The sequence below is a fragment of the Equus quagga genome, chromosome 3 (genome assembly GCF_021613505.1).
Source record: "Equus quagga isolate Etosha38 chromosome 3, UCLA_HA_Equagga_1.0, whole genome shotgun sequence".
In the NCBI taxonomy this organism is placed as follows: domain Eukaryota; kingdom Metazoa; phylum Chordata; class Mammalia; order Perissodactyla; family Equidae; genus Equus; species Equus quagga.
Window position 1 is genome coordinate 112,863,869 of NC_060269.1, and position 24,885 is coordinate 112,888,753.

At 34.3% G+C, this 24,885-nt stretch overlaps 1 protein-coding gene across 1 annotated transcript in view; it reads right to left on the reverse strand.

Annotated features, from left to right (window-relative positions):
- Window positions 1-24,885, reverse strand: part of LOC124236829 (exocyst complex component 1) — a 51,139-nt gene that overhangs the window by 282 nt on the left and 25,972 nt on the right. Inside the window, exons 10-17 of the mRNA XM_046655768.1 lie at window positions 20,060-20,209; window positions 14,447-14,552; window positions 13,503-13,526; window positions 8,164-8,327; window positions 7,232-7,339; window positions 5,950-6,026; window positions 5,194-5,422; window positions 1,525-1,708 (exon numbers count right to left, since the gene is read on the reverse strand). Of these exons, the coding sequence (XP_046511724.1) occupies window positions 1,525-1,708; window positions 5,194-5,422; window positions 5,950-6,026; window positions 7,232-7,339; window positions 8,164-8,327; window positions 13,503-13,526; window positions 14,447-14,552; window positions 20,060-20,209 (1,042 nt within the window). The remainder of the gene's footprint in view (window positions 1-1,524; window positions 1,709-5,193; window positions 5,423-5,949; window positions 6,027-7,231; window positions 7,340-8,163; window positions 8,328-13,502; window positions 13,527-14,446; window positions 14,553-20,059; window positions 20,210-24,885) is intronic.

The window sequence follows — 24,885 nt, forward strand, 5'->3', positions numbered from 1 at the left end:
TTCCACTATGTTGCAAAGTTCTCTAAAACCATCATTTCTTATTTTTATAATAGCAAATAAATGAACACAATCATACGTACTAGGGAAAATAAAGCTAAGAAAAAAAAAAACTTTGTGATAGTGTGACCTTTCTAAGAATGGCCCCAAACTCAGAAGTCATAAAGGGAAAGATGAGTAAATTTGACATAAAATTTGAAAGCACTTGCACGGCAAAAAAACACCCTAAACAAAATCAATTTATAGCCTATGAGGTTGACGAAGAATAAAAAGATTGATAACATCTAGTAATATTCAGCACTGGTGCAGATATGATGGAAACTTTCAACAAGTGTTCACAGCAGTAAACTGGTACAACCTTTCCACATAGCAATTTGGCAAAAGCCTTGAGATATATCTTTTGGCTTTTGATCTAGTAATTCCATTTCTAGTAATTTACCCTAAAGAAATTATTGGACAAGTATACAAAAATATACGCAGGAAACTGGGCAAATAAATGTCTATTAATAGGAGATTTGGTAAATAAATAGTGATATGTGGAATACAATACAATCATTAAAAATGATTATCAATATTAATTGACAAGGAAAGACAGTAGGATTATAGAGTCTAGCAGGTTCCAAAACAGTATGTAAGATAAGAATTTTTATATTAAAGTGCATCTGCACGCGCATACACACACACATACCATATGCACATATACACAAGGGAGAGACATATTAAAAAGTTTGGAAGGACAAAAATGAAATGTTATCTCTGCATGACGAGACTACAAATTATCTTTATTTTCTTCTTGTTTTTAAAATCTGTTTTCTGGTTTTTGGGGGTGTGTAATGAGCATATACTACTTTACAGTCAGATAAAGCAAAGCTACTTTGAATTTTAAAAACAGTATCAGCCATACATTCAATCATGTAATTTATCTGTCTTTCTCCTAGACTTGCCTCCACTGAAAATGTTATATGTAATTGATGAAATGATTCCACTTTCTGTCAATTTTTAGCTTTTAAAATTCCTGAACATATGCAATCAGATAATTTATTTCAAATTAAACAACATGTCCACATTATTTCTGTAACTTTATTGTGGGATCTGACACAGGAAGACAGTGTATTATAGTATTTTAGCATTAATCTACCTCAAGTAACGGATGTGAAAACTGAGGCCTAAAGAAGTGAATTGATTTGCTCATGATTACACAGACATCACTGCCTATTGTCTCCAGAAGACTCCTGCTGAAAAGAAATGTAATCAGGAGGTCATCTTTTTATGTTTAAAAAAATGAATTTCAATTTTGCGTAGTACTAAGCCCATATGAGCCCCAAAATATAAGTGGTTCCTGATGAATATGAATGGGCTTTATGTACTGACTGTTTTTCAAATTCAAGAAACCTTTAATTTCAGAAAACTTAAAAAAGACTATAGAATATGAAAAATAATGAACATACCTGTTCCCCACCTTCCAAGTTACCAGAAACAATGAAAATGATCAACCAAAATATTCTTTAGAACATAACAAAAGCTTACCATTAACAAATACTCCTCTGATAAGTTTAGTATATGCTTTATCTAGATCGCCACGACGCTCAGCATTTTTAAAGATTGATTCTGCAAGTCCAGCAAATTCTTCGAATTCAGTAACAAATGGAAGAATTCCTACTTTACTCTTCTTGGAGATCTTTACTTCTTCCATTTGCCTTATTTGGTTACTCTAAAGTTAGGCAGAAAGCAAGGGAGAGAAGTAGCCAAGCAACTCAGAAACAACATATAATTACAACCAAATGTATACATCATAGAGGCAGGACATAATTTAGTACCTAGAACATTTTGGAGGCTCACTAATTAAAGATTAATACAATAAGGATAACTAAGAAAAACTATTTCTATAGAATAAAAAGTACACATATTTTATTTAAGAAAATGAAGTCAAGGGGAAAAATCTAAACTATTTAAAACAAGATGCAATCAAAGCTTGTGAACCTCAAGTCTTTGTTCAAAGCAAAAACAACCAATAAACATTTCTACCATTTATGAAAGATAAGCATAAGGCGATTGCCCATTCTGGGGCAGAGCAGTTATCAGAGCACACACAGGACCTCTCCAGGTTACTTCTGGTTGTGGCCAAGTTTCAGAACCAGAGCCATTTCCAATTCTCATGTTCTGTATTTCTGGGGTATGAGAACAGAGAGGGAGAATAGGCATTTCTACTACAGATTTGTATTGTATAGTTAATCATGTATCTATTACTTATTCTAAATTAGTTCAATAAAATGCTAGTGTTTGATAGTGACAAAGTGCAAAAGGGGATGTTTCATAGAGACAGAATCCAGACATCTGTGTTCAAAAGAATCCATGGATTCAGTTATGGTTCTTCGTACTTCTCAGAGGATCTGGATCTACTCACAGTAAGAATTACACTGCTGAATACTGTTGGATTATTTTCAACTTCTACCTAAAATTTCGTTGTGGAGAGATTTTGGGGGTATAATTTGAAAACCGTATGACACATGGATTAGAAAAGTCATTGTTTCTAGGCTGCAGGCATTAGTATAAGAAAGCCCTGCGAGTGCTGTCAACCATTTCATATTATCTTTACTACCATTCCACCTCAGCAGTATTGATAACTGCGAGGAGTAAAAATGCATGCAGTAGGGAAGGCAGTGTAAGACTGCAGGTGCTGGAACCAGGCTGCCTGGGTTTAAACACCAACTCCATCACTTTCTACCTGTTGACCTGCGGAAAGTAACATAACCTCTTGGAGCATCTCCCTTATGTGGCGGGGAGGACGTTGTGAGGATTAAATGAGGTAACGTATGCAAAGTACTATCCAAGTGCCCAGGACATAGTAAGTGCTAATCTATGAATGCTGGTCTATTGTTATTAAGCTGCATGAAGATTTTTGTTCTGTGTGGCATTTTAAATGCACTGGATACAATTATAGCCTGAATAAACTTGAACATTAATAGGAAATATTCTAATGACAGCTGTCTTCTCTGGCTTTGTAACTGGGATGGTAGAAACAGTGTATTCATTTAAGAAAAGAGCCATCCATGAACTAAATTTCACAAAAATAAAACTTCTCTCACGCTAAAGCTATGCGTATTTCCAGCTGACTGCCCAATCATACTGCCAGCACCAGAAGGACACAGAGGTCATTCAGTGTTTAACACTACAACTTTGACGCTAGCCATATATCACTACATTACTTGTCCGTTCTATGTCCATTGCAATCTGACCAAATCATACCATTTTCAAAGGTTTAAGAGAGCAAATCCACATCACTATACTGTGAGGAATCCTGAAAAGCAAACTAAAAGCAGTGAAGAAATACATTGGACAGCAGAGTCCAGCTTGGTCGTACTCGATGTGTCAGTTATTTGCTAATTTTAGTTCTAGTTCACGCTAGGCTAGCTTTCTTGGCCCTGTTCTTTGAAAAAGACCAAATACTTTGGGCTTCGCCACCAGATGAAACAGCCAATCTCAGGTGCTGTCTGTTGCATTTTCTGCAGCCATTTGACATTCATGCTTTTGGTTCAATACACACAGACCCATTCATTATCTTCTGAAAGTATGCCCTGGGTCTTGATCTTGTCCCAAATACCAGAACATATACCACTTACTGAGCACACACAATCTACTAGATACTATGGGAAGACTCGAATTAAAATAAGAGACAGAGGGAGAGGATAGGCAGCAGAGGGAACCATCCTTTCTTTGAGTGACAAGATAGATCCTTTAGAAATACATGCAATTTAGAAGAAAATATGAGTTTATACCTTTGTCTAGGTTAATTTTACTTCGTTGCTCCACTACCTGTCTTGAGAGTAACAAGAATATTCTTTAATAAACTATTGTAAATTACTAAAATTACTACTACTATCACCACCACCACCATTACAAGCTATCAGTTAATAAGCTCTTATTCTGCACCGGGCAAAGTGTTAAGCTCGTCACTCGAACCCATGTCGACATCTACCGGATACTACATCCTATGCTTTTAACTGTTATGTTCTACTGCATTGAGAGGTATTACCTACAGTTATATTTTACTGATAAAAGCAACAAAGCCTTCATATTCTGGAAATGTAGAGTGTCCCCATGATCTAGTGGTCCAGATATGTCACACGGGGCTCCTTGTTTTAGCCTTTGGTAGCTCTTCCCTTTCTTTGGGTTATCAGCTTACAACCAGACCTTCCAGGTTTACCATCACCTCTGGAGAAGGTGGGGAAGGGAAGAGGATAAGCTTAAGTGGTCAAATTTCACGGGATTTCAAATATCAGGTGAAATCATTTGGTTGGGAAAGAGGATTAACAAGCCTATTGAGGCAACTTTTGAGTTTCTACAGTCAACGTAAATGGCTTTTACAATTTCAAAAACCCAATAAATACTATTTTTTAAAAGTATAAAAAATGATATGGATTATAACTGCCTTTAATATTTTTATCTTCCATTATTTATGGATATTCAACAGCTGAATAGAACTTAGAGGTTACATGGTAGAAATATTCAAATGATACCTATCCACCTCTTCATACTAAATACATTAATAAAATGAAACTGTCTTTCAGAATCTGGTCCAGGCCAATTCATACCTACAAGCTTACCGAAACCTAATAGACAAAATAAAGTCGTTAATGATTTTTTTCCTATTAGGAGGAGGAAAACAAAGATTGCTGGAAGTTATTATAAGAACCATTTATTCTTAAAAGACAGCAGTAGGATTATTAATTAAACCTACTGAACTAATTAAATAAATAATTAAACTAAATAATTTAAACAATCAGTTAAAATAATTGTATTAAAATAAGATTAACTAAAACAATCCTAATTTTCTCATTAGAATATATTAAAACAACAACAATAAATCCAAGTGATAGTTTCAATTGTTTCATTAACTCTACAGTTACTAATCAGTCAACCGAGATTTTAGTAACATACTGGATCTCTTAGGCAGGTGATGCCTCTATGCCACTACTCCAGAACTTGCCAAGAAACACAGTGTAGAAGGGCAACTAGCCGGCATAGTACCATCCAACTAACTGTTCATAGAAATGGCAGCCAACACTCTGCTTCAAGGCTTTGGGGGATGTGAACTGTAGAGTCCCCAATGGAAAGGTGGAAATTTCTTGATTTAAATACATTTACCTATTTTTTGCAATGATTAGAATTCTAAGTTATTTTTCTTAAAAAACTTACAATGCATTTGTCAAAGTTTCTTTTGATGGTCACCAAAACATTTCCCAATGTAGTACTTAGAAAAGAAGCAGGGTCCACATTTTGTGCAGTCCACACATGATGACTCATTTTGACGAGCATGTAAAGGGAATTAAAGCTATCAATTTTGTCTCCTAATGCAATGAGATTGTTCAGTTCTGGCTCAATGCAGCGAAATATTTTAATCATCATTTGGCGGATCATATCTTTCCTGTTCAGAAAACACAAATACAGAAAATTGTTACAAGCTTCAGGTGTATTCATCTTTAACTTTAATCCAGAGTATACACAAAATGAGTAAATTTGATATTTCAACTAAAAATGCCCAAATATAATGAACGAATTATTCTACAGCACTTTCCAACATAAAAATAATTTTTGAGGTTAAGTTTTATCACTCAAAATAACTTTATGTCATTTATAAAGCTGGGTCTTGAAATGTGCTTCATGACTTCTGAGAAACGCACTGCAATTCAAATGCTACTTCCTACCGGCAAACATTAAAACTGATTGTGTTTTTTTGTGATTACTAGAGCAAAGATGAGCCAAAGGGCCATACAACAGGACCAATTTTAATTCAGCGAGATGCTTGATAAGACACTGGGCACATGTCGGTGTCTCTGTGTGCCATCGGGTTACTGAGAGTCATCTGGACTCCTCACGGAGCAGCACACCTCTTTGCTCAATTTAAAGTCTTACTTTTTTCCAAAATAAACATAGATAGTAACGAACACATACTCAGATGAGACAGGCAGTGGTGCGCCAGAATTATGTTGCCGTGCTAACGTTCCTCCGTCTAGGTCCTCTGGTTCAGTCTGCAAAAATTATTCAGGACTTTATATAATAAAAGACCAACAATTTGACTAGTTTATATAGAAAAAGCCTGCCCAGTCTTAAAATTCCTAGGAGAGAATACATTATGAAAAATGATTTTTAAAGGTAGTATTACCGATAAGACTATATAATTTAGTATGCTGTTTAAGAATGTTCACGAAATGCTTTATTCTTAGGTTTTATCCAAGAATCATTGTAGGGTGAGAAATTGTGTTCGTATGTGTGCACATGAGGGGAAAGTGGGGAGAGAGAAAGTACAGGAGGCTCAGAGCGGGTGTGGGAATGGGAGGGCAGCTCAAGAAAAACCAGAAAACATCCAGAAACAACTTTCAAGAGAGAATTTTAAAAATTAAAAAAATCTCACCAATCATTCTAACAAAACTTTGGCATTTAAAAAAATGCTATCAAAAATTCTTACAGAAGCTAACAACTAAGCAAACTTACCGCCACCACCAGCTACAACAAATCCCCAACCATTTGAAACGACAATTAATTTCTCATTCATTTCATGACTGCTATTTATATCTTGGTTCTCCTTTTGAAGAAGACCTTAATTTAAAAATTGCTCTATTTGTATTGTGCTTTCCAGTTCTTTGAAAGATTATAGTAAATCTCTCAGTTTATTTTCTTACATTTATGCCACTTAAGAGGCATGTTGAACAGGCATTATTATACCCATTGCACAGATGAGGAAAACCAGGGATTAAATAATTGCTGTAAGGTCTCATAGCTAGTTAGTAACAAAGTCATAACAAAGATTCAGATTTCAAGTCTCACCATATTTTTTCTTCCTTTTTTTTTTTTTTGCTAGACCATGGTACATACACTCAAACATTTTTTTTAAATTTTATTTTTTTCTTGATTAGTACTAAAATGCTAAAATTGCTTTTTAAATGTTTTTTGCCAAGTAAATTCAGACATTTTTTCCCTTCACTAATTTAGAGAATGTTTAGGTCAAGACAGGCTGGAATATTAATTTAGATGCCCAAACTCTAACTACTACTGTTTTTATCTTGTGGATAATAAAATTATTGACAAAAATTAATGACAAAGATTATTTTAAAAATCCTTACATTGTATAGTCTTTCTTTTTCTGTTCTGGATATTGAAATTGTGACAACACATTAATTAGAATAATTATGCTACAGATCATAAATACTAGCCAATAAATAACTGTGAGCCATACCATACTTCCAGGCATACTTTGATGTTGCTGTAGTTTGAAAAATTTACTTATGAAGTCCTGTTCTGCCAGACACAGAGGTTCCAGTTCACTTAGCACCTGTTCAAAGATCTGAAGAAAACCAAAATGATCCAATAATGAAAGAACTGCACCAAATGGTTAAAATAACATTCCACATTTAATTCCTTTCTCTGCAGGGACCATATATGCTTTATCTATAATCTCAATAGAATCCCAAAAACAAACTCTTCCAAGACTGACAGGACCATGCAGTACTGTCAGAGCATACGAGGGCCAGAACATATCTAAAATAAAACTCACAACAATTATTCACTTGAAATCTGAAGAGAGGAACACAGAGATAAAGTTTTTTTTTTTTCTGCTGAGGAAGATTAGCCCTGAGCTAACATCTGTTGCCAATCTTCCTCTTTTTTTTTTCTTTTGGTTGAGGAAGATTAGCCCTGAGCTAATATCCGTGCCAATCTTCCTCCACTTTATATGTGTGTCACCACCACAGCATGGCGAGATGAGTGGTGTAGATCTGCGCCGGGGATCTGAACATACAAACCTGGGCTGCCCAAGTGACGTGTGCCAAACTCAACCACTAAACCATGGGGCCAGCCCTGAGATCAACTTTTTAAACTTATTTCATGCATTGCAGAGAATAATTTAGCTTCATAAAAGCTGTTATTTCCTCTTTACTCTATAGTTGCTCAAAGAACTTAGATTTAATATAGATGTAAGCATTTTATGATTTATAAAAAAGTTTAATAAAGCTGTCATGTCATTTAATTGATACTTTATATTTTAGTTGCCATTTGACTAGTAGTTTTCTCAGATCCAGAATTAGAAAGTAAGATATGGTTAATTAAGAAGGCCAACAGAGCCCAAATCTTGGAACACACTTAAAGCAATAGCAAACTGCTATTTTTTACCTTATCAAATTTGGTTCTGTCGGCAACATCGAGATCAGAGGCAGACATGTTCCCCATATCCAGCAAGGAAGACGACTGAGATCTGCGATTCCCTGAACTCTGAACGCTGAGTTTATTTAGACTAGAAGTAGATCCAGTTAATTTCCCAGAACTTCCATGAAGACCTAAGAAATAGTAAAACTTTGAAAGTTGTGACTTTCGTGAATAAAGGATCCATAGCATAAACCAGGGCTGCCGTCCACTGCCTTGGTCTTCCAGGGCTCATACTAGCTAGTGCACAAATCTACTGCATGGGATGGTTGTAGAGTGTCCTCCTCTTTCATTAACATTTGCGTCCTATTCTCGAGCACACTGTAAAGAGTAGTGAAACTATGCAGATCCGTAGAACAGGACTGAAAGGGATCCTAAAGATCACATAATCTAGCCCCGGCCCAGCCTCACCATAAAGATAAAGCTGCCTGATGCTATCTCTAGACGAAAGTAGATGAGGATTTCTTTCCCATTCAAATGACATGAACACAGATGAAGGTCACGGATCCCCTAGTGTGCAAGCTAACAGGACTTTGTGATATTTTTGAAGAAAATTGCCACATTCCAATATGACTCGCCTCCACATTAAATCAACATTATTAGGTTGAACTACATGAAACTGCTAATACTTGATCATTCTTGCCCTACAAAAAGAGTGAACTACATTCAGTTCAACTTACTACACTCCTGAACCCAGAAACTCCGCTTTTACAGTAAATGAACTGATTAACTACAGTTTTTAAAAAACGAAACAAAATGAAGAGAAACAAACCACGTTGAAAATTTGTTATATTTAAAATACAAGTAAAATATAGTACACACATCATTAACTATATTAACGCAGGACACCTGTGTTTAGATATAAACACAGGTATCATCACAGTTGTGAGGAAAGATGAGAAGAATATGGCTGGACAATATCCTGTGTACATCAAAGAATTAAGAATTCTATTTTTACAAGAAAATGTGATATTTTTATTCAGAATGAAATATAAACAATAACTTTTTTTATTCTTGAATATTTCTCAGTTAAACCTGTATTATTTGCTGATGGTCAGAAGGGACAAATGAAGATATAATAAGGACAATTAGAGACAAACTGGTTTCATTATGAAAATCTGACCATATCTCTAAGAATTTTTTATAGTTTCTAAACACAGCCTGAAAACAGAAGTATAATGGTTAAGCTTTTCCACAAATTTCTGACTACCCACCATATATTTTTAACGATATTACATATTTCTTGTAGCCATACCACGACCATCACATTGGTTTTCTTTCACCAATACCTGGCAACTCAGAGTGATCAGCATTTTTGGTGTAACGTTTTTCAAGACAAATAACTAATTTCTAGACAGTAAACGAACATGCATTGAGAATACCTACTAATACACTAAGCATACTCACTCTCTGTCTCCTGTTTGACAGCACTTTCTTTTCGAGGCAGTGTAGCTGTGATGGATTAGGTTGCAAGCATCAAAGACAAAGACAAGTTAATAAACTGCAATTTGCACAAACCATGCACAAGAGGAAGTTAAAGCTCTAGTTTAAGACACATGCAAAGAACCATGAGCATCAAGTAACGAGAGATGCAACATATGTTTAGTTGGTCAGCTACTGTTTGAAAGATTATATGAGAGAAAACACTTTACTAGGCTTTTAATGTATTGTTTTTACTCAAATATGCAGGTAAAAATACCCATATTTGTAAATCCCCCCCCATTTTTTAAATAACTTTTTTTTTAAGTTCATGAAGCTGATAAATTTAAAAGACTACATTTGCAAGTTTTGGTTCTGAAGAAAAAATAGTTCAAATGAATAATTTAAAACAGCAGAAATTTATTAGAATAAAGTTGTAGATTTAGACATTAAATGCATCAACAACCTGGCATTCCCTGGAAACTCCTGAAATGCATCTCCACTGTACTAAATAGTTTTATACTACTTCTGATAAAAAAAATTATGTGAGTGGGGCTTTAAAACCATTTTAAAAGATCAAGCTGAACTACTTAGTTACTGGCTTTGTGAACACCTAGAATGAAAGACATTATCAAAATACTCATCATCAGGAGATGGGTGGATGGAAGGGTAAAGCCGAGGGAACAGGTTTAATACAGGAATTTGAGCTCTTTTAGGGTTATTTGGCATTTCTTTTATTCTAAAACTTCACTCTATATAATATTTATTTGATCAATTGTAGAGATCACCTTGTGAAATTCTAAACTCAAATTAGAAGTTAACGTGAAAGGCAAAGAAAGAAATTATAGAATGAAATGGAAGATTAAAGAATATACACCGTAACCTAGAAATATTTTAAAAACAGAGAACAATGTGTGGACTGTCACTATCCCTGCCAAACTTCAAGGCAACAGCCCAGGTACAAGCTCCTAACTTGCCACATGAGCGACATGCGTATCTTCCCAGCCTTGGTTACCGGAAGCTCATGGGCATATGAAGCCATAAGGCTGGACATTAAAGTGGCAAGCAGGGTTCATGCTGGAGCTATCAGATGGCTTATCTGAACAGTACTTTCTGGTGGCCTTAAGGTGTCACTATGCTAAGTTCACCAGTTCCAGAAGTTCCTAACACTTCATATGCAGTCACGCATCAATTAACAACGGGGATTTGTCCTGAGAAATGTGTTGTTAGGTGGTTCTGTCATTGTGTGAACATCATAGAGTGTAGTGAAGGGGAACCAAATTTGCCACCCCACAATGTGTCTCTTTAACATGAGGATTATTTTAGGCTGATTATTTTTAAGAAACAAAAAAGACTCAGAGAGTTTTTCCTGTTACCTCCCCCTTAACTGCCTAAAACAATTCAGATAAATGAACTTGTCTCAGGAAGCAAGCTACTACCTTAGCATAACATGAACTAGATGGCAGACAGGGAGGAAGCGAGAGAAGCCTGTTTGTTGGGGTCCTCTCTGGGTCCTTCTGTTTCTGTGTGGCCAAACACTTGTTTTCCAAACATTCGCTTCTTTTCACCTACCTGTGAATTGCCTTTCTTCCCTGTGAAGTCCCTGACTCTTCCCAACCCCAACATCTTCTTTTGTCTTTAGCTGAGTATGCTATTTAAGGTGACGACTTCGGCCGTTTTGGTGAGTTATTCGATTTTCCTGGGTTTCTCCCATGTATATATGTTATTAAATTTTTATTTGTTTTTCTCCTGTTAATCTGTCTCATGTCAATCTAATTTTTAGACCAGCCAGAAGAACCCAGAAGGGAGACGAAAATTTCTTCCTCCCCTACAGTACTTACACAAACCTAGATGCTACAGCCTATTACACACTTAGGCTATATGGTACTAAACTAATGGGACCACCATTGTGTATGCCATCTGTCTTTGACTGAAACATGTTATGCACTGCATGACTGTACTTTTCTTTCTTTTTTCAGTAGTGAATAAAGAATACATAGTTACTAGTAGTGCCTATCAGTTATAATTTGGGGCTCATAAAAAGCCTATATTATTTATCAGCAACAAGCAACAAGATTCAGGTAAAGTTTTAAACATCTTATATAATCCCCACTAGACTATAAACTTCATGAGGATAGAGTCTTTGCTCATTGCTGCATTCTCAGTACTTAGCAGTGCTTATTATATAAGAGGTAGTTAATATTTATTGAATGAATCTTCCAGCCAGCATTGAATTCAGTCTTGTATTCAAGACTCCCTTTGGAATTAATAAGATTTCTTAGTTTAGTGGAGAAACGGAATAAAAAAATAATACCATTTTTAAAATTTTGGAACATTAAATACGAGGGAGGCAGTAATTGTATAAACGCATATGTTAGACTAAAATAATATATGTGTGTGTGTGTCATCTCAGCTGTAGAAAGAAACTGGTAATTTTTAAAATAATTACTAAATTTCCTTTGCCTGCCATTTCGTTAAGTACATTTGCAGAATACAAAGGGGAGAAAACCCACTAAAATATCCATCTTGGGGGGAAAATTCTATGCCTCTGAGGGTATCAAAGTAAACCTACTAATCAAAAAAGGCAACGACCTACATAAAGATCTTATCACAAATAAAAGCTACTTTACTGGCATTTTAACATTATTTCGATTTATTTGCCTCAAGTCAAGAGTGGTTCAGAAAGAGAGTATTCCCTTAAATCTTTATGACTATACTGACTATCCAATTTCCTTTTGTAAAACACATTCAATCTGACTTGCTAGTCTCATTAGCATCTGTGACCTAGCATTTTTTCAGAGCAAGTAAAAGCAAAATAAATTTAAATTTTATTTATAATTACTTAATTTTGATTCATTGACAAGTTATCGTCCCCAAATTTCAGGTTTCTAGTTTAATTATAATTACTATTAAAAAATTGATTTAAACATAATTTGAATCATTGAAAAGATGTCTTTTAAAGAATTTACCTTCTATCTTATTTAGAACTTCTTAAGTCATTTGTGTTTAACTTGAAATTGATTTTTAAATGCTGACTAACAAGTTAGATCTTCAAAGATGAACCAAACCATTTTTATCCTCTGAATTCTGTTTTTTAGTTTTTCTCCTCTTGTAGTAGTTGATGATATCAAAATAACTGAAACTAATTTTCTGGCGCCATCAACTGTCACAAATTACTCTCCTATTCCTTAATTATTTAATAGATACACAGAAGAGATGTAATTTTACCACTGTTTTAGAACTATAACAGTGCCTTCTAAACTTGTATTATGTTAATTTAAGAATATTTTTAACAAGATACTTTAAGAATTTCTCAAGGGGTAAGAAAAGAAAAAATTTAGGTTTCAGGTTAATGCAGTGATACCATTAACAAGATACTATTGTACTTGATTTAAACTATATTTTTATTATGTCATTTATCTCAATGTGAATCTTAGGCTTGATAAACTATTTTGATACCAGGATTAATGACCTGCTGAGGAGATATTTTTAGAAAGATTTCCCTTTTACCTCCAGTTTTCATATACTGGAGAAGAGTTCTCTCAAAATAAAATGGTTCACTCACAAGTGGTGACAAATATACTAAATGAAAACATTAAACATGGAACTGCATTAATAATATGCTGTTTACTAAAATAAAAGCATAACATATCCACAGTGAAACACTAACAAGGATATAAACACACTGCTGTTTAAGAACAATTAACCTTTAGGATGAGTTAGCATTTCTGTTTCCAAAAGCCTATTGTCCTAAGATTCTTGTCAGTATCTTTACCTAAATGTGACATACTTGTACACAGATTCAAGCCATTTCAAAAGTCTGGACTAGTATAATCAATATATTAGTGTTGTATTGAAAAAAACCAAACCAGTGAATTACTAATAATTACCTACTAAAGACAGTCTTCTCTGTCCTAAAGAAAAGAATGGAAAAATGTGCAATCAATTTCAATCCTGTTTCCCGATTACCCAAGCTGCTTAGGGCATAGGCTCCTTTCAACCAGCAAATGCTACACTCATTATTCTAAAGGGGAGCTATGCAGACACACTGAGGAGTACAGACTGTAGCCATTTAAGGCCAGGTTTTGACTTGAATAGGCACAGAACTCCATCCAAAGGGAACTCCAGAGATGGGTACATGCAAGAGCAGAATGTGGCCTCGGCAAATCAGCTTCCTCGTTGACTTGATACTTTCACTGGTTATCCTTTAAAATCATGTTTTGGTCCATTTAACATATTTAGAAGCAACAAAAAACACATTTCAAAAATATCTTTTTGGAAAAATAAGGTATAATCACAGGAGAAATTTTGCTGACATTTTTATAGCCCCTTAGCAGGGGAGAAAACACTTTTAAGCTTTCTTTTTGATTCAATATAGCCAGTGAGAAGTAAGAAGCCGGGAATCACTTTCATTTCCCTGCGGAGACCAACACTTAAGAGATCAGTGACTCGCCCCCAGCTGCTATAAAAGGTCTTTTAGGAAGTCAGAAACTCAACTCTCAACCCGTGTCTCTTGGTCTAATATTTTCTCTACCAGACTCCACTTCATTTTCTGGCCAACTGATTTTCCTATGAATATATACTTTTAACCATAGGATGAATACACAATTGATGTCAGATGCACATACTGCAGAATTTTAATTAGTAAAAAACGTATTTACAGATATATTTGTTCTATGAAATACCTATAAATCAGACCAATGCATTAGACTTACTCTTTCATTACTTCTACTGTATCTTCTTCCACCTTGCTTAAAAAGTCTCAGAAATATTTGTCATAAATAAAACCATTTTTAATAGAATAGAAAACAATGAACTGAGTGCCTAAGCTTACCAAACTTCTTGCTTTCTTTAGTTGTGCCAGTCATCTTGATCTTTGCAACTTCAAAGAAATCTTTAATTTCTCTCTCATACAGTCGTGATAAATAATCCATGTAATTCTTAAAATAAAAGTAACACGTACTTCTTATTAATGAAACAAATACAGCAATTTCCACTTTTTAATCCCCCCAAATCCTTCATGCTTGTTTTAAATTTTGTGGTCTAAAGTTCTGATGCATTTCAGAGGCTATTTTCTGTCTTTAAAAAAAAAATTGAACAGGTATCATAACATTAAATTTACAAAAATATGAAGTTAAACACAATCACATTTATATTTTCATTTTTACATATTATCTTTCACATATTTTAAATACAGTTGCAATCATATTGTATAGGATACTGAGTTGGAGCAATCACATGTTCCAATCTCATACTTTAATGACTACACAGTATTACGCTTTGTTGATGTACCACAATTTAGTAAACCGATCTCCTAACATAGACTACTTAAATGGTTTCAATATTTTACTATAATATGAATTGTTTCCTTGGAATAATTTTCGAAGGATGGAATTACAGGGCCAAAGAGTATGGGAATTTTTGTGACTCTTTCTCCTTGCTGCCATGTTCCTTTAAAAATGATTATACCAATAGACAGTGTAAATGGCAACGAAGGAGTACATTTAGTTTCACTGTACCGTGTTGTCTTGGGACATTACAACCAAATATGTTATTTTCAATAAGAATTTAATTAGTATATTCTAGTTTTCATAATTAAATGATTTTTAAGAAACCAATTTAATTTATTCTAGCTCAAATGAAAACATGTATTATTTAGCATACAAACTCACTTTTCATTGTATCTGTTTATCATCACATAAAAATATATTATACCCTGAGGAAGGATTCTTCCAACAGTGAGAGGCCATATATTTTTCCAAGTCCTAGTTAAATGCCATATACAGAGTTTGACTAAATTTAAATAAATCCAAAGCAGAAAAATTATACCTAGCTATTCTTTTAAATTTATCATGGAATCTAAGTTTCAACTTCCTTTATTACTTCAAGTTAATATATCCAGTTTTGGAACAGGTTTATTACCTTGCTTTAAATATCAGGTGCACCCTTCAAAAGTTATATATTATATAAATATTTGTAAATTGATTAATAGTTCATCACTGATTTTCTTAGATATTTTATAGACAGATCCTTAAAAAATACTATTTGAATGAAACATAATATGGATCCTACTTTTTTCAATTTGCAGGTCATGTACATTTCCCAGATAGTCTCCATAAGAAAAGACAGTCAAACGGGTAATTCTTGCCTGTCATCTTTGCATAACTTTAAAAGCAAATATAAATTAAAATATACCTTAAAATTAATTTCTATTTCATTGTGCTTTTACTTTTTCAATGTCTCATTTTTTTTCAAGTTTAAATTCTCATAAAAATATTGATCATTGCAAATCAGTAAATGATTGACAAATGGCAAATTAGTTTCACACAATTTGTAAAATCTTCATCAGTGGTTTCTACTCAAATCACTCAATACAACAGATGGCATTCCAATACCCAAATTGTTTAAAGTGCACATTGCTACCCAAGGAATTTAAACAGTTTCAAAACAGCTATTTTGGTATCTAGAAAACAGCGACTTGAGCAGACTACTGAAAATCACCCCCTTTTCGAAAGCAACTCAAATGACTGGATACCTTTTCTCCAGGTATTCAACAGAACTGTGGGAAAGGTCACAGGCAGGTGTGACTATCAGTTCATTCATTTACCAGATTCTGAAAGATGTCTCTCTCTGAACATGTGTTCCTTTTAGCACTTTGTATACAGCAACTAACTTGAAATTTAACTATCATAAGTTTAAATATTATCTCAGGCAGTCTTTTCAACTCTATTTTGTGCTGACTGTAGAGTCTTATGGAGATCTCCATGTTTTACGTTTTCTTTACACAAAAAGGTTAATTCCACAAATGTATAACTGAGGTTAAGAGAAAATGCCTGAATAATCTTCAAGACTGACTGTCCATCTCAGAAGGTTATCAGGAGAGGAAAGCTCATTTGCCACCCAAGCACTGATGGATCATCTCTATTATTAATAGCCCTACGTGCATAACCCAGAGCCACAGATATGGGTGATAGCCCTGGGGAGGAGGGAATCTAGACAGCTGAGCTCATTACATGACCAAGGTACCTCTATTTTCCATAGGCTCTAATTATGTAGACCAAAAACCAGGGCTTTCCCTAGATTCAGCCATAAGAGCAGCTGGGGCATTGCCTAGCGTATCTTATCCCTAAAGAATTTGAAACACACTTTTCCTATTCCTGCCCAAAAAGTGTGAGATGTGTACACCCAATTGAGTGCAAACAGCATCTGGATTTAATTATTATTTCTTAGTAAAGAAACACTGGTTTGTTTGTTTCCTTCTTTTCTTCTTTCATTCCTTTCTTTCTTCTTCCTTTTTAATAAAATTCCTGCTTTTGACAACACTTCAGCAACCAAATCAGATTATGAGGTAAAAAGTACATAGTTTGTCAAAAGTTCAAACCACAGGATCAAGTAACATTCCTGGGAAATAAGTCAATTTCATTTTAAAAAGCTCATTAACATTGTCAATCAGAAGTAGACTATGAACAGATAACGATTCATAAATCATTGCTATGTTGGCTATAGTCTTGTATCTTCACTTTAAATTACATTCATGAATACTGCATTATATAGAAAGATAGGGCAATCATACTCACTGAGAACACAATTAGGCAAAAAGCTTATTGATTACTTTACTTATTTGAATATTCACTAGGGGACAAAGCACTTGTTGGCACAAAACTCTTAAGGAGATATAATAATGTTTTAATTATTCAAAATATTAATCCTCCTAAAACTTCAAAAGGCAAAGAATTCCAGTAATGTACATATTTTTCCTTAAGATATCTCCAAATCAGAATTCTGTTGAATGAAAACAAAACAAAACAAAATATAACACAACAGTAGAGTTGCATTAACACTTAAAAGACTAATTCTGAGAACAAAAATAATCTTATCTAAAATAGCTAGCCAGATAACACATATACAAACACCTTAGGATATTTACATTCCCTTTGAAAAGGATTTTTAAAATTGTAATTAAAAATATTGTTTATTTTACCACAGTTTATGTCCCCTTTCTTATGATCTTAGTTTAGAAGTAGAGGGAGCCAAATTTTACTTTAAATGGGCAAAGGCACTTTGAAGAGAAAAATACATGAAGACTAATACATGAGAATGTCCTACTGCCAAATACGTTGCTATCAATGCATTGATAGAAAGGTATGGCCTGCCTTTTTCTAATCATCACACTGAACCTGAGACACTGGAGAGGAGTTGTAAGAATTATTTCAGTAAGCATAAAGATAAAAGCGGTCACGTATAAACATTAATTCCCTGATAGAGAACAGTCTACATTTATAAAACACTCTGAAAGAGAATATCACTTTCTGAATAAAATTAGGCAAAAACTAGGAAAAATTTTTGCTAGCAAAAAATAAGATGATTTTGCTATCTAGATTCTCTGTTAGGAAATTGTTGGTCTCACAGTGGAGAAGAAGAGCCTTTACATTAACAATCCCAATCTTCTCACGCTATAGAGACAAACACAGCACTCTTTCCACTTCAAGAAAATCTTTTAAGTCATATTGTCCACATAATTTAATTATTACTAATTATTAAAATAGCTTATGTATGACTTGGATTTTTTAAACTCCAAATTCATAAAAACTTATAAATTAAAGATTTTAAATATTTCTCAGGGTATTTCAGAATTTTAAGTAAACTACTCTTATATGTAATGTATAAACATAGCTACTTATATATTTGAGTTAGGAATCAATTCTTTAGTTCCCTAAGTGACAAGGTCAATTCCAATACGAAAGGTCACAGCATAAATGCCAGATAAGTACTGTACCCATGGCTTCCTGCTAAAATGACCATTTATTACATCAAAGTCAGATCATGTCATTCCACTGCTCAAAGCCCATCAAGACGCTTTCCCTCATCTCTCTCACCATAAAAGCCAAATCCTTACAATGATGCACAGTTCCTTCCAGATCTGCCCTGTCCCACCCCTCCTTACCTTTCCCAGCTGCCCCTCTAACGTCCTGTCCCTGGCTCGCTGTGCTCCAAGCACGCTGGCCCCTCACTGCTCCTCCAGTACAGCAGGCTTGCTCCTGCCTTAAGGGCACTTGCACCGTGCCGGGAAAGCTTTCCCCCAGCAACTCCCACTGCTCACCCCTGCTTACTTCTAAAATCTGTGCTCCAATATCGCCTTCTCTGACCATCCTATTTGAAACTGTAACCTTCCCCCAGTCCTGGAAGTCTCTGTTTTATTTTCTCCAGAGCCCTCAACTGCACTTTCTAACATATAACTGACTTTTTTGTCAGTCTTTCTCAGAATGTGCACTCTGAGAAAGCAAGTGTTTGCCCATTTGAGTGCTGTATCTCTAGTGCTTACAACAGTGTTAGCACAAAACAGGTGCTCAATCCATTTGCTGCATGAATATGTGAATGAATGACTCTCATCTTTCCCAACTGATGATATGCAGTCAGTGGTATATTCACCCCTGTTCTTCTCATCTCTGAGCCAAGCAAGTCTGGATCATCCTGTCTCTTCTGTCTTTGGAGTCTCCTTTTTGGTTTATATTCTCTATTCCTACCACTATCTTCCTGGTTGAAGATTTCATTTCAAACCTGAATTACTACATTAAGTTCTTAGTTAATTTCCCCCTTCTAGTCTTTTCCCATGTGTGAGGAATGCTGTTAGGTCTCACGGCTCATCTTTATCAACCTAATTTCTTACTGCTCCAGAACATGAAATTTCTGCTTCCGTCAGGCTTGCCTCCTTACTGCCCTGGGAAAAGCGCATATTTTCCCACCTTTATCTGTACCTCTTGCTCCTCACCCTGGAATGCTCTTCCTCTGATTTCTGGCTTATCTAATCCCACTCATCAGTTAAAACTCAATCCAAGTCCGCTATCTTCCATGAAGTTTCCCCCCATGGCTTCAAGACATAGATTTCCCTTCTCTAAACTGCTATACATTTAAACTAATTTCCAGTTTAGTTTAGTATTTAATTTTTTGCCGATTGTTTTAAGCATAATTGTCCTTCCCAGTCAGACTCAAAGCTCTTTAGAAGTATACGCTTGTGTGTTAGGGCCCGTGTGCCTGGAATAGTGGAATGCTTGCTTAATAAAGAGGCACTTTGCACTTGCTTAACACAACAGATTACAGATTCTTAGGGGGGAAATGCCTCATTCACATCTTCATACTCCCTAGTTTCTATATTGTACACAAAGAAACTTAGGAAATAATTATAGCATTTAACCAAATTGAATGATGCTTCAGGCTACAATATGGCCTAATACTGTATTAAACTGAAGTACAAAATTTAGCTCTTCTTTATCCAAGTAAATAAAATAAGTGTTCCCCCTGGTTAATGGGCACTCAGAAATTCAATTATTTTCTGCTTTGCTAAGAATGCACTACAGTATTTCAAATGTCACTTGGGGAACTGAATTCATGACCTCTTGATTCTAAAAGATTATGCTCTATACTCAGTGAGTAATTGTTAAAGTCGTACCTTTGTTAGTCCCTCATATTTCCCATAATCTGTACTCTTCAGCCACTCCATCAGCTTGGCATATCGGAGCAAGTCTCTATGAAATGGATGATGATTGGGTAAAGTCAGTTCAACGGAGTGCTGAGCAAGAGTTGAACTCTGATCATGACCCTGGAGTGAGCAAATAAATAAATAAATAAATATCACTGACAGTATAAAGAAACATTGTTGTAATTGAAAATTCTGAACAATCACCAAATTGGCCAAGCAAAACCAAGAGAACAAAGAAAAATAAAAACCAAGTACTTACTTGTCTTCTTTTCTCATCCTGTGTATATCAACTGAACACCATCACCATAAAATAATCATAAACACGCCAGAATGGCACTCTGATAAATCAATACTCATTTCATCTTCTAAAGGAGAATGAATGTTTTAATCAAGCTTGTCTCTCCCATACCATATCATTTTACAATTTAGTAAGCAAATAAACTTCTTGATACAAACTGTATTAAGAAATACACCAAACAGGGAAGTCATTCAAAACAAATTATCTACATCTATGGTATTTTCATTAGAGTCTATAATATTTAAAACAACAGATAAAAATATATAGGATATAAAATTTTAGAACTAGGAAGGACTATGAATACTATATCCTAGGTTTTCCAAGATAACCTCTAATAATAATGTAATTTTAATTTTTCCATATTTGTTAACTAAATAACTATATGATTTTATTTTCAAACCTTGACAAGACTTTTATATAAGAAAATTAACAGATTATCAAACAGCCTTAGACAGATGATGTATCCTGACTTCTGTTTTGAAAATATAGACCTGGTAGATCATCTAATCCAATAACCTTATTTCCTAGAAGAAGAAATCAAAACTCAAAGGGTTAAGTGATTTGCTCAGGTCACACAGGATGAAAGCTAGAATTGAAATCTTAAATCACATGAGTCCCACTTCTGCTTTCTTTTAAAAACATGTCAAACAAAATCATTTTAACCAGACTTAGAAATTGTAACTGCGTACTAGTTACTGCTATCTAAAAAATAAACAAATAAACAAAAATAAAAATCTTCCCAAGCCTTTTTTGAACCAATCTAGCTCTCCTCCTCTGGTATTTGGTCAACACTTGTCATGGAACTCAAAGCCAGAGACTAAGAGATGGGGAGTTGGAAGATTAAAGGAATAGAATCCCCTTGAAAATGTAAGTTCCCAAGAATAGGAAAGGGCAAAAAAAAAAAAAAAAAAAAGATTCATTTGAAGTCATTCTGACTCAATCTGATTTGCCTAGATGGTCGGAAGTTATTTGTTAGCATGTTGTGAAAACTATTAAAATGACACAGACTGTTGGAGTTATGGAGTCGGTTAACTCATTTCCTGGTAAAGTTAACTAAAGGTAATTAAATGTGTATTATACTAGTTGATATACATTAGCTTATAAACATCTTGAATTTAAAGAATTTAAATTTTTGTAATTTAAAAGAGATTTCTTTCTTCTATCTAATTTATATGCTTTACTATATACACAAACTAAGAATTTAGTGGTTATGGATTTTTTAAACAATTTCTTTTAAACACAAAGTATTCAGAAAGAAAAATTCCTGGCCTAGGGATAAAGAGTTCTCTAGTAATTGAGAAGTACCTATGGAGTAAGAAAGATGCAAGTATAAGGCACACCAAATACTAAAACCATTATTATCTGAATCCCTTCTTTGTTAAAGTTTTCAAGTCAGTCTATTGGAAAATTTTCTTCTTGTAAAAGTATATCCCTAATTTAAAATGGAAACAAAAAGAAAAATAAGAACCCATTATATAGAAATTACATATAAAAATATGTAGAACAATATACTTCTAAGATTAATCTTACTGATACCTACTTAGGTTAACTTGGGAAATGACAAAAGCAGAAAAGTATCAGAAAACTAGACTGGCCAATTCAAAATAACAAGAACCAGAGGCAACAGAAATTTACAGCTATCATAGTCATTATATACAAGGTATATTATGTATATAGGTCCACAATCCCTTTCTACAATTCTAAAATCCAAAAGGTCTGAAAACTCAGTTTAAGTTTGGGGCCAAACTATTTTGATAGCAAAACTTGACCTAGACTGACATGAGGCTATTTGTAGTGTTTAGAGTGACTATTCACATTTTTTGCTATAGAAACATTCTGTGCTTGATTACAGGGCCCCGCTCCAGACCCTGCAGAAGTGGTTACATAATATACAGTATATGCATTATATTACTTCTTTAAATCTGAAAAATTCTAAAAACACAGCTGACCCCAAAAGTTTTGGATATGGGAGCACCTGTGTGAATGCTCTTTTTTAGATGGCTGATTGAATATAAAACAATCACATCTCCCAACAGAATCAGCGAGGACTAAGGGTCACAGTGTTGAAAAATGGAACTATTCGGTATATTTGGAATGCCTGGGCACCTACGTGCTTTCTATGAAGTAAAGACTAACAATAAATATGAACAAAATTAGTAATATTAAATAAAACACACAGGTATTACCACTGGACTATGCTCTATCTTATTATAGTTGCCAAACGTTAATACGAACGTTACATACAGGAATGTCTTCTAATGGTTACATCAGAAGGATGATCAGGATTCCATTAAATTGCAGGTATTAGATACTAATCATAGATAGACATTATAGTTGCCTTAATTAGTTATAATGATTAAAGGGGAAGAATATTTGACAGACTTGTTACAGCTTATAAATGATTTTCAAATATTCTGTCTTCATTGATAACGATGTTAGATATCTTTTCATTATCCAAGACAATCTTCCTCATTCATTTTTCTCAGTGATTCAAGACTCAAAATTATCATTTATGTTTTTCTACCACTGTTTTTACTCAGGTCATTATACGTTATCTTATTTAATTTAGTGCCATGAAAGCGCTTCAATTAAAAACCCTCTCTTCTCCTAAAAATTGAAGAATTAATTATTAACATTTGTAGAAGATTTTACAGTTTTTAAAGTTTACAATACCCTCAAACCATTACCATTAAGACAGAGTAAATGTTACTAATCTTAACAAAAAGATTTAATTTTAGAGAAAATGGTTCCAAAATAATTACAGAAAATAGAAAATTTTAATATTTAAATTGATTCAATCAATAATATAGGTAACTATTACATCTAGAACTCTAATGTGCAAAGAATTTTATTCTTTATATTTTTTAATTGACTATTTAAAGTTTCTTAGTATAAATAATCATAAGTTAGTAATGATAACACAATTTATTGAATGCCTACTACCATGCTAGGTACTTTATATCTATACAAATTCTAATCTTCACAGTAACCTTGAAAAGTATTTTCCCCCTCATTTGCAAAAATAGCAAAATTCTATTATTAACATAATTTAAAAATAGTATGTTAGGGGTCGGCCTCGTGGCCGAGTGGTTAAGTCCGCGTGCTCTGCTTCGGCGGCCTAGGGCTTCACTGGTTTGGATCTGGGCGTGCACCTAGCACTGCTCATCAAGCCATGCTGAGGCGGTGTCCCACATGCCACAACTAGAAGGATCCACAACTAGAATATACAACTGTATTTGTATATTGTTGTATTTGGGCTTTGGGGAGAAAAACGAAAAAAATAAAAGCTTAAAAAAAATGTTGAAGATATAATAACACATTAACGTTCATAACAACCCTATGAGGTACATATTTTTATTACTCCCTTATTTAGATAAGGCAACTAAGGTGGCACAGAGAGGTTAATTAACTTGCCCAAGGTCACCCAGCCAGAAGGTAGCAGAGTCAGGATTTCGAATCCAGGAAGTTTGGCTCAGCATGCAGTCTTAACCACTGTGCTGTACTGATTGTCTAACAGAAATGACACATTCACGTCAAACACTGAGTACATTTTCAGGATTTGGCAACTCTTTCTTTCTATGTTATGGCATGTTTATTTTTGTTTTCTTAGAGAAAAAAGAAAATCTGAGCAAAGTTCCCTCAAACATCACAAAAACTGATCTTAAATAATCATAATTCTTTCTAAACTTTTAACCACAGATATCAACCTATGTTTAGAAACTTGTGACGTGCTTAAAGAAAGAATTTTTGTGAAATGAACTGAATATTGGTGGTCTATTACACAGGTTTTGTTTTACTACGTAACATTTCTATAAATATATGTTGAAAGAAAAATTTCCAAACTTATTCATATAGCAAAAAACCCCCACAACTTCAGTTTTTTCCTGGTTGTACTTTTAGTTCAGCCCATAATCAGTCTCATCACGTTGCTAAGGGCAGAGCACAGCAGCATGAGGTCTCCGGAGAACCAAATGGGGGGAAAAGGGCATAGAAAAGTTATCTTTTCAAGACAAATCTTTCAGAAAACAACCAAAAGAATTTTTTAAAGGACATATTCATTATGCAAATATTTCCTCAATTTCATTAGCCTTAATTAGACTGCCTCTTTTCTTTTTTTTTTTTTTTTGATTTTCATATAATTTTTTTTTTTTTTTTTTTTTTTTTTTTTTATTAATGTTATGATGGATTACAAGCTTGTGAAATTTCAGTTGTACATTTTTGTTAGTCATGTTGTGGGTACACCTCTTCCCCCTCCGTACCCTCCCCCCACCCCCCCCCTTTTCCCTGGTAACCCCCGATCGGATCTCCTTCTCAATATACTAATTTCCACCTATGAGTGGAGTCATATAGAGTTCGTCTTTCTCTGACTGACTTATTTCGCTTAACATAATGCCCTCGAGGTCCATCCACAATGTTGTGAATGGGCCAATTTCGTCTTTTTTTATGGCTGAGTAGTATTCCATTGTGTATATATACCACATCTTCTTTATCCAATCAT